This window comes from Lactuca saligna, chromosome 1 (assembly GCF_052625555.1).
Source record: "Lactuca saligna cultivar CGN05327 chromosome 1, ASM5262555v1, whole genome shotgun sequence".
In the NCBI taxonomy this organism is placed as follows: Eukaryota; Viridiplantae; Streptophyta; class Magnoliopsida; order Asterales; family Asteraceae; genus Lactuca; species Lactuca saligna.
In genome coordinates this window covers 27978551-27990295 of record NC_136417.1, presented here as the reverse complement: position 1 = coordinate 27990295, position 11745 = coordinate 27978551, and the positions used below count along the sequence as shown (strand labels likewise).

The following is an 11745-nucleotide window of genomic DNA, read 5'->3' as shown; positions in this document are numbered from 1 at the left end:
TAAGGCTCTTTTGCCTTGACTCGGAAAGTGTTTATAAGATAAAAGACTTAGGAAAGACAAAATAAATTCTTGGAATGTAAATCTATGGTGATAGATAAAGATGAATGTTAAAGTTTTAAAATCTACATTCAGGAGGCAGTGGCATGGCATGGAATGTCGTTTTCTGTGGTCTTTGAGGGGGATGTTCAATTTACTTCCACGTTCTAGAAGAGGTTCCATGAGGATTTGGGTACTCGTCTGCACTTCAGCACGACTTTCCACCCTCGGATTAATGGGTAGAGTGATCGAACTATCCAGACATTGGAGGACATGCTGCGGGCATGTGTATTAGATTTTGGTGGTAGTTGGGATACGTATCTTCCTTTGGTGGAATTTTCGTATAAAATAGTTACCACGCTAACATTGATCGATCTCCTTTTGAGATGCTCTAAGGGAGAAAGTGTAGGACCCTGATAATGTGGGGTGAGGTCGGTCAGTAGGTTATGGGGAGTACCGATGTGGTACTGAAGACGAAATAATTGATTCAGTAGGTATGCGACAGACTTCAGATCACATAGAGTCGACATAAGAGTTACGCAGATAGACGTCGGTCGGACTTGGATTTTCAGGTCGGAGACATGGTACTCCTGAAGGTGTCACCTTGGAAAGGTGTCATTCGATTCAGGAAGCATGGAAATTTAGGCTCCAAGTATATTGGTCCTTTCAGCGTTTTAGCCCGGTGAGTAGGGTGACATATCGTTTGGATTTTCTAGAGGAGCTCAGTCATATTCATAACAATGTTCATGTATTTTAACTGCGGAAGTGCTTGGTTGATGATTCTACAGTGGTTCCTTTAGAGGACATTCAGGTGGATGCTCGCCTAAATTATATAGATAGACCAGTGGATATCCTTGACAAGAGGACAAAGACTCTACGAAACAAGGTGGTGGATTTGGTGAAGGTGCAGTGACATCACCGTAGGGGTTCCGGATGGATGTACGAGCCCGAAGACAAGATGAGGGAGCATTACCCAAAGTTATTTGCGACAACAAACTTCAAGGACGAAGTCTAATTCAAGTGGGGAAGAATTATAACACTTAGTTCCAAAGAATTTCTTATTTTGACCCTTAATATTAAATTTATTTGCAAATTTGGTCCCAAGGGGGTGAAAGTGAAACTTTTTGGGAAGAAGGGAGTACCTTGGGCGTACTTCTAGTATGTCGGCATACGCGGCCCAGGGACAAACCATAATATTTAGGTTTTGGACCATATTTAAGCAGCATTATGGAGCTTGAGGCTTCCCCCTTATTAGCCTCCTTACCCTAGAAGATAACCCACGATACCCTAGCCCTCTTTTGAGTGTTCTTGAGATTTGTTGTGCTCTTATAACACTTTTGGGTGGTTCTTGGTGAAGAAGAAAGTTCCTTGAAGAAGAAGTTGTGCATTCAAGCTTTGGATCAAGACTCTACACCTTCTTATGCATCCTTAGAAGGTATCAAGCTCACACCTTGGAGTTATGTGTTCTAGATCTCATATTGTTCATGTTTATGCACTTTTTGTCCCCAAACCATGGTCTTATAGAGTATGAGCTACTCCAAACCATTTGAGCTATCATTTTTGGCATTTAGGAATGCATGGAGTCATAAAAATAGAATCTTGGAAGTGAAAGTTCATCCATGTTTGAGTTGTTGGCGGTTGTGTGACGTTTTGGACCTAGGGTTTGGTATTGGGTCCTTTTTAGCCATGCAAGTTAGTAAAGTTGTCAACTGTATGGTTTAAAACCTTAATTAGTAGTAGATATGAGGTTTGCACATTAAGGTTTTAAGGGATTAAGACCCTAGGTTAACTTTTGGGACTCTGGCCTGTACATCGGGCGTACTCCCTAGTACATCGCGAGTACTGGGTCAACAGCCCGCCTTTGGGTCAACATGCATACGCGAAGTGTATGAGTTGGGTACGCGACGTACTCCATGTTGTGGGCCTCCTTTGATTTCGGGTCACTTTTGGTCCTTGAATACCTTATGGAGTTGGGCCATTTTAGAGCGTTGAGTGCTACTTAGTTTGGGCCATTTAAGGAAGGGTAAAATAGTCTTTTATCCTTGGAGTCGAGAATTGTAAATTTAAATCTCGGTTATGGTTTATGACCTAATTATTAATTAGGGTATTATTTTATTATATTTAGTGTGGAGATTTCCCGGATTAACAGTCTGAGCATTTATTTGATTTTCAGCAGTTTGAGGTGAGTCTTCTCCCAGTGTTTAACGGGTTGAAAGCAGTAATGTCGACCCATGGGTTATTGTTATCAGTATGCTAGTTGCTTGTGTGGCCATGTATGTGTGTATGTATTGTATGTATGTCGGGTGGGGCCTGATGGGTGTGTTAGGCAAGGTCCATCACATGAAACAAACATATCTGTTCCGAGCGGGGCTCGCTGCCGGGCGAGGCCCATTGTTTGTCGGGAATGGCCCATTGTATGTTTGATATGTAAGTTATGAATTATTTTGGGGAACTCACTAAGTTTTGTGCTTATGATTTTCAGTTTGTGTTTCAAGTACTTCCAAATCGAAGGGGAAGAGTTCGGGATGATCGCATTGCACACACAATGATTTTTCCACTTATTGACTCTGATGTACTTTTGGGATGTTATTTGGTTTACTCTGAATGTTTTATGGTTTGACAAACAGGTTTGGTTGATGGTTTATTTACTATAAAACCAAAATTTTTGGTTCTGAGTTTTGGAACGTTACAAATTAGGCACATTTAGTGTACAAAAAATTATTCAATAATAATAATAAATGTGCAAAAGGGTAAATATGTTAATTTACTATGGGTCAATAGTAAAAATTAAAGATCGTTAACAGCAAGGATGAAATACGCAACAAACGAACCTTCAAATATGGTCTTAGTGTAAAAAAATATAGAAACAAAATGCACAAACTGACCCTAACCAAAGAGACAATTCGTGTAATTTACTTTGTATTTTTTTTGGACAAATGTAACGTCTTGAATTTTCAAACCAAATTTTTATTTTTAAAATACAAATAAAACAACCATTCCCCATAAAGATGAAATACCAATAGTTCCCAAACTAAAAGACATAACTGTTGGGTTTTGAACATTCTAACACTCCTAAGTGTACATGAAACCCTAAATACCTTGGATCTATGTTTTCTCTATTATACATGAAAATATGAATATTCCAAGGTATTACCCTAACTAGCATACAAAGCATTGATACTTGGGTAATGAACTAGATAGAAATACATACCTTGTTGATGTAGCTTGACTCCATGTAGCTCGAGAGCCTAGTACCCCAAGTGTGACACCTCAAATGGTTCACACAACATCACCAACACATGGAATAACCACGAGAAGAAGACACTCATGCTCAAATCGGCTAGCCCTCATATATGTATCACTAGTGCCAATTTCTTGAGCTAAAGGGGTCCTTACATAGTGTGCATATTAGGGTTACACCATGTAACCCATGACTTTACCCATTCCTTATGATCCATGGGTTTTAACCTCCATGGAGTATCCATGGATCACCACATGGGCTAAACCCAACATAAGGAATCATGGATCATAAGCCCACATATATAAGAATGAATGATTTACACAATCAATCCCCATATATTTAATTAGTCTCTTTTGATCACTAAATTAAGTCCAAATTATTCCTTGATCAATACTAATTAAATAAGATGATTTGATATTAATATATTAGAACTTATAATATAATAATATGTCACAAATGTCCTCACCTCACAAACAGTCTATCCAAATGTTCTGATGCCATGCAACGCAAATGGACCATGCCGAGTCTGGTCAAGTACATACCAATTATAGTTATGGACTTAGACACTAATCCAACAATAACATGTGAAAATCTTTGTATCAAAATCATCAGAAATAACAGAAGTCTAAAAACATAAACATATGAGATGTGTATGTGTCACGATCAAGCTGGAGCTTTCCTACTACGAGATGTAGAACTTGAAAACATTTAATCCATATCTGTAAGCACAAAACTCACTGAGTTCACCAAAGTACCACATATCAACATTAAACATATAAGGCTTACAAACCAAGCTTATAGTCTACGAAACCATCATCCCATAGACCTATAGAATTTCCAACCATATGCAACTCATATTTAACACCTCATTAGGTCTATAAGCACATAACCGTCATCCCCAATACTTGTTGTACTTCCAACTTCCATTCTACCGGGCATGTAGATACATAGCCATCATTCCATAAAATCAATGTATAACCAAAAAATAGAATAATCAACCTAACACATAACCATACTTTATCAATACCCATACAACTAATCACACTGAACATATAATGTCACATACAGTATAAAGAGAAAATTCACATGATGCAAACAACCGCAATCTCACAGTCTCATAAAGATAAACAACTATCATAAACCACCTAGAAACTAAATTGAGGTCCATACTCGATCTATAACTCAACCCCAAAAAGTTTGACCAAAAGTCAACATGTTGGGTCAAGGGCTCCCTACGCTCAAAAGAAGACAAAACAGTCGGTTTACTAGGGCTGTCACGTGTCCTTGGCCAAATTCACCTTATAAATGACTTAACATATTAAGTCAGAAGCCTTAATTCTCATATTTGAATATTCTTAGCGTATTAATGGATAAAGTTTCCAACTTTATCCATTTGGATGGTCCAAACAAGCAAGATCTAGTAATAAAGCGTCCAAAATGCACTCATCTTCATGCATGGAGGAAAGAGAGCTTTTACATGCACTCTTTACTCTATCAAATGATCAGATTTGGACCCAAACATCATCCATGAGCTTTGGAGTTCTTCAAACCACATGAAACAAACCTAAATGGACCAAAACATGCTAAAATGAACCAAAAAACACAACAAATTCCTAGATCTATAGATGAAATAAGATAAATCTTAAATCTTTAAAACCTACAAAGGTCCAAAATAGTAGAGAAGACTAACTACTTCAAGTGTTATGCTCCTATGACCAATCTTTATTATTTCCTTTACTCAAGAACACAAAAACAACATCAAAAATGGATTTTAGGAGAAGGGATAAGCTCAAAACAATAGAGACTATGGTTTCACAATGAACTTTTGGAGGGTGACGAAACCCTAGGAGTTTGTGCCGGTTAAATAGGCTCAAAACCTTAGGAGAGGGGATGAGCTCAAAAAAAACCAACATATCTTCATCTATTTTTTTTAAAACAATATTTATTTTAGTACATTCAAACTCATATATTTTATGAAAGTCTTATTTAAGGTTTTCTAACATCATAAAAACTCAATCTATTTTCATCCAAACATAAAAAAAATCATATTTATTATTATTTTTGGTACATTAAAACTTTTATTTTTTTAAAAATTGTCTAATATAATGGATTTTTGTCTATCTAAGGTTTTTCGATCTCAAAGTTTTAAATTAGAAAATTTCAAAAATATAAGATTTGAACATACTAAAAGTAATGTTGTTATTTTAAAATTTTCATGAAAATATATTGAGTTTTTCTAAAATTTATTATATTTTATTTGATAAATTAAGTTCGCTAGATATAAACTTAAATAAATAAGTAAAAGTTAGATTACGGTTTTGAGACCAAACCGATGTTATATATCCGATATTCCAATTCTTTATTTTCATAATTTTAACAGTCTTTTGTTTTAATTATTTCGATTATATGGATTGATATTTCATTATTTTGGTGGAGAAAGATTGGATATTTGGATGATGGGCATGGGGATATGGTAATGGAACGGTATAGCTTCATCCACGACTACTGTCTACTTACCCCTGAATATACTCCTCGAGATTCTGAAACCCACATTTCTTTTCCCAAATCGCCCCTCATCACATGTGAGAATCTAACATCTTCCTCATAAATTAGTTTTAAAACAAAAGCATGAGTCACATTCGTACTTCATATTATATCTGTTTTAGAGGACATAAATTAACAATTCTAATTTACAAGATCGAAGATAATTGGTGATTCTTGTCACCTCTCATATGGAAGCTAGAGAAAAAGGAAAAAACTATTTTCTTTATTCAGGTTGCTTTATCTCAAACCGAAAGATTTAATAAAAATAAGTTGCATAAAAATAGTAAAAGCACTTCAGTTAAAATCATTATCAATACATCAATTTTAATTTTAGCCCACCTATTTGATCAAACTTTCAACAGGCTTTCAGAAAAAAAAAATGATAATTCTTAAATAAAAGATTTTGAAAATTTGGTCCATTTATCTAGCATAAAATTATTACATCACCTAAGATAACAACGCTTAATGTACGTTATGTAAATATTGATCAAAGTTGTTACAATTTGTATGCAATTTGACCATTTGACACCAATGCAAAAAAAAAATCAAATCAAATCAAAATTATGCATCGAGTCAAACACTATTGAGTTTGAGTATAAATACAAGCTTGAAATACACAACAAGAAGATTTTTCTAAAAGAAATTTATTTTGAATTGCTTTTGGGTTTTTTCAAGTCCTAATAAAATGTTTATATGTATTTACTTATCTTCAAGTTTTGATGTATAATTTACTCAAAACAAACTCGTTTTATCGAGTATAATTATGATTAAATCTTTCAAACAATTCGAGTTTTTTAAATTATGTTTGAGTGTTTTGAATCTTTTCAAAACTAAATTCATGTATCACACACACAAAAAAAATGCATAAATAAAAAGGTAACAAAGAGTTTATATATCAAATGTTTAGTTTCCACGATACAATGTGATAATTTTTTTTTTTTTTTTACTTCTAGTTAGTCACAATTCGTGATAACATTATTTTACTTCCAATTAGTTACCATTACTCTTATGGCCATATTTTTCGGCTTTCTCATCAATCCATGCTTTCATATCAGCTAACACAAGATTAGCAGCATCATCAGGTTCCCCCTGTATCAACGAATGGTACATACCCTCGTACATCTTTAAAGCCTTGTCCTCACTCGCTGCCTTCTCGTACAACATCTGGGACCCGGTGGGGCATGTGACCCCATCTGCGGTCCCATGTAATGTCAAAAAAGGAGTTGTGACCTTGTGGAAGTTGTTTTGTATGTAATTTGTTACCCTCACAACTTCTCTCATTGTACCTACTCTTGGCCTCCCTGCATACCGTTTCGGATTTACAGCTATTATTTTTAGCTTTTCGGGATCTCTGATTGCCTTTCCCACCATCTTGTTATCTGGCATGGCAGCCCATGTATCCGCAAACCCGAATAGTAACCCGTACATTGTTAAATGTAGCTTCAATTCATTAAAAACATATTTAGATTTAACAGTCATGACACAAATTATATGCTTTAAAAAATTAACAAGATGAACTTAGTTAATATGGTAAATGTTTTTTTTTTTTTTTTTTTACTTAATGTAAACAGTAAAAAAAATCAATTTATTTGCAAATTTACTTTAATTCACGTACCTCATGTATGCCATTCTTTTGCATATGTTTTAAAATTTATTTATTTATATAAACATTTAAAGGGAAAAAATATGACTTGAATACATATTTAACAAATTTATATAATCATTATTTGTGCATTCTTTAGGCCTTTGGGGTGATTTGTTTGCATACTATGGACCATGGAGCAGACCGGACATCCCACACGGTATGCCTTATGCATGGGTCGATGAGTTGTTAGGCCCATTTATCTAGTGTTTTGAAATTTGAACAGCAATAAATTTTAGAAAAATCAAATATCACATGTTTTATTATATTATGTTGACCCAGAAAATGAAATTAGTGTAAACGTGATGAACTTGAAGTCGACTCTTGCTTAGATTTACATATAAAATATACATCACGTTACATTGGTCATTAATGGCTGGACTCTTTTTTAAGTGGAATAGACGACTAGGTGCCATGAGCGTGTAAGTGGGTTAGGTGCAACTCTCTTTCGTAAGACTTCCTAGTTCCTAGTAATGAGGTTAGTCTTCATCTTAAATGATAATATCATAATTTTTTATTAAATAATCAGATTTAAATGCTTTAGGGTAGTATAATCATTAATCAAATGCGAAATATATTGTTTAAATGTATTGTTCTTGTTATTATAATATTCTAACAATTATTTTCTCTTAATAAAAGTATCAATATGTTATATGCCAATTTCTTTAATAACTTATTTTTTTGGTGTGGTATATTAGTGTTTTTAAAAAACTTCAATTTAGCGTGGAAAGAAATAATTATATAATTAGAATACGAATGAAAATTACTTCATAGGCAACCTTTTCTACTAATGGATCATAAAAATATGCAGTTTGTGCCTTCAACCAGTTTGTTCATCATCATTTTCCATGTGCATTTGAAGCAATCGAAATTGAAATTAAGACGATGAATGTGGTAGTGCATTACCTTGGATGGAATCATGTTTTCCGGAATGACAAAGAGAGGCGCTGAGAAGATCAAACCGGTCCACGTGTCAGGTTCTGATTGGAAGTACATAAGCATGGTGATCATGCCGCCCATTGATTCCCCGAACAGGAATGCCGGAAGTTTACAGTAGGTTTCGCTACGGCGAACACTGAGAAAGTATGATAACGACGCCGCAGCAACCTTGTCCATATCGCCGAGGTATCCATGGAGTCCCTCCGATCGACCATGGCCAAGGAGATCGGCGGCGAAAACAGCGTATCCCCACTTGGCGTACTCAATACAGATCTTCTGAAAGCACCAGCTGGTGTCGGATCCATAACCGTGAGTCATGAACACGGCGGCCTTCACCGGTTGATCTTCGTCCAATGGAAGCCATGATTGAGTAAATAGTTTCCCGTTTGGTGTTTCGAAGTAGGATTTTGAGTTACGTACTCCTTGCGATTTGTAGAATTCTTCCTCAGGTGTTTCTCCCCAGAAGAAAGTTGTCGCCGGTGGGAATGGAGAAAGATTCGGCGGTGGCGGCATGGTTGACGACGACGGTTGTTGTGGTCGTTGGACTTCTTTCCCCTTTTGGACAACTGAGCACGCAGATAAACAAGCGGAGCTGTTTATGTAAGTCGATGGAGAATTGGAAAAGTGAACCGGGTTGATGGAGTTATTTAGGTGGGGGTGCGAATCATTGGACCGGTGAAGGGGGTTGGTAAACCTACTACGCGGGTCTACCACGAACGGATGGGGTGTTCCTGATGAAAGCATTGCGTTGAAGAATGATTTATGTGGGGTCCAGAGTAGTTGTTGAGCCATCGTGGAAGTTGTGACTCGTCTCCGATTACGAAAGTGAGAAAATAAAGGGACGTGATGAAATGGTGAAACAATTTATGAAAGGCTGGCGTATGAATATTGAATAGTTGAATACTACCAACCCCCAACCGGACGTTGGACCGGAATCTCTGTATTTTGGACGATTTTGACGTTTCTTTCTTAATTGTTCGACCATCTCCACTTTTTTATGTATAACTTTTTTTCTTTTCCTATATCATATTCTTGTTAATTTTGTTAAATAGATTTTGTTAATTTAAATATCATTTAATTATTGATCGTTTTCATAAAAAAAAACAATTAACTAATTTAATTCAATTAATTGAAATCTTTTATAAAACTCATTCATCAAGTGTGTTATATTTTAAACATATATATAATAATATATATAATATTTTTAAAAGTAATAATACTTAATAAATTAAATTAAATATATGACAATACATAAAAACTAAAATAAATACTATAAAATCCAGAGTTCATATTTCGTTTATAACTTTGTACACAACTTTATGTATACAATTATATAAGAGATCGAAATGAAAAATAAGTTATGTAAAATAATATAACTTTAATAGTTAAATATAATAAGAAAACAAAAATTAGAAACAAAAAGTTGATCCACAAGTTCGAGTACCCATGGGTACCCTATCCAACAAGTCAGGGATTTCCCATCTTGATGGGTAAACTAGGATTAATTTTTATATCTAAAATGGGCATATGGTTGGACTATTATGACACTACCATGTACCCATTATATATATATATATATATATATATATATATATATATATATATATATATATATATATATATATATATATATATATATATATATATATATATAAATTTGTGCTAAAAAGACCCACAATAATAGCTAAAGGTGATAATGGAGCTAAATAAATACATACATCGTATCAAAGTGTGTTGCTAAATTAGACTTTTGAGATAAGCATAGTAGTGTCAAATGTTGTAGTCAATAAGCTAGCTAAATGCTCATATCATATAACAAAAGATATCCACCATCAGAGAAAATAAAGCAAACCTCCTCCCTGAATGATTTCGTGATAGAGGATTTTAGTGTAGCTTTTAAGATGTTTGTTTTCCATCCCAATATTTGTTTATTGGACCTTCTTTTCAGCTTTTTTTAGTTTTTCCTTCTTTATCGGTCTTAAGTTTTGTATCTAAGGATTTCCCATACTCCATTTTTACATATAAGGATTTCTCAGTCTATATCTTAGTATTTAAGGATTTGCTAGTCCAAACCTCAAGAAAATCACACTAATTTATAAAACAATAAAATTATGTAAACATACATTGTACAAAATGATTTAGAAGAATATATTGAAGGAAATATGGTATCAAGAGGGCATTGAAGAACATAAAACTGAAGGATCTGTCTTAGTATCTCACATAACATTTTCTAAAGCAAAAATCTTTCTGTGAAAGTCTGAACTCATAAATATGGTGAAACAACAACCAAAGAATCCAATACCATCCTTTATGTTTTGAGTTGCTAGTTTTGTGCAATAGTTGCTTATATATTCTTTCAACAACATGTGAATCTTTAAATACCTCCATTATTTTTTTTACCAAAAATGCAAACCAATTATTAATTTAAAAGCTTTAGAAATAGTCAATTCACTTCATCATTACAAGAGCCTTCGAACTTCAGTAACAATTCGTTGGATCACTCCACTTAACAACAAGACATCAACATCAAATGAGTAGTTTTGAAGTTTAATAAATATTTAAAAAATGATGGCACATTGGGGTATGAAGGAAAAAATAAAGGGTTAAGGGGTTGTTTGGATTTAAAACATTAAACATTTTTAGATAAAAGTGTTTATTAATTTATAACGATAATAAAATGAGTTTCTAAAAAAATGGATTACCTTATGCTATTGTAGCAAAAAATTATAAATTGATAATTTTTTTTTTTTTTTTAAATGATGGAACAAGTTTATAGACATTTTAGGTGAACAAACTTACAAATATTTTAAAAACTCTTTTTTGAAGGTAGTAAAAAGTTGTCTTTAAAAACAATTTTATATTTCTCCAACAATTTTTTAAAGTTTATTCGTTTTTAAAAATTTTTCAAACTCAATTACCACTTTGTACTTTTTTTAATATTTTGGTTGCTATGGAATCAATGAAAGAATAATTATGTAATTTAAATCTTTGAATTTTTTTCCAACTTTAGTTTAAGTTAGAGGCATCAATTGACGACACGATAAAAAAAAATTATAATCACAAACGAAATTGAAAATATAATCCATGTACGTATCAAATATAAAAAACACGATGGCGTATCGTATTTGTGTTCAAAATTTGACATGAAATTAACATGATTTAACATTTGTCGTATTATATATGATTAAGTATTAATTAAATAAAGTTTTTGTGATTTTATGTTATCTTTATCGTGTCGTATCGTGTTTTTCGTTTTTTAATTGGTTCGTTTCGTGTTAGTTAAAAAAACGGCAACGTGTCGTGTTGTGTTAGATAAAAACACGACAAGTTGTACAAACATGAT

General features: G+C 33.6%; 1 protein-coding gene across 1 annotated transcript; it reads right to left on the bottom strand.

Moving 5' to 3' along the window:
* Positions 1-6682: 6682 nt before the first annotated feature.
* Positions 6683-9209, bottom strand: LOC145030034 (caffeoylshikimate esterase-like). The gene is made up of 2 exons (XM_078978474.1): positions 8370-9209; positions 6683-7261 (listed from the first exon to the last, which is right to left on the bottom strand). Exons 1-2 carry the CDS (start codon positions 9192-9194, stop codon positions 6812-6814), a joined length of 1275 nt encoding a protein of 424 aa, XP_078834600.1. The 5' UTR covers positions 9195-9209; the 3' UTR covers positions 6683-6811.
* Positions 9210-11745: the final 2536 nt, after the last annotated feature.

Excerpts from the sequence above, each read along its gene's own strand:
- LOC145030034 (XM_078978474.1), bottom strand. The coding sequence starts at position 9,194 with ATGGCTCAACAACTACTCTGGACCCCACATAAATCATTCTTCAACGCA. Across the intron at positions 7,262-8,369 it reads AAAACATGATTCCATCCAAG|CTACATTTAACAATGTACGG; the intron begins GTAATGCACTAC and ends AATGAATTGAAG.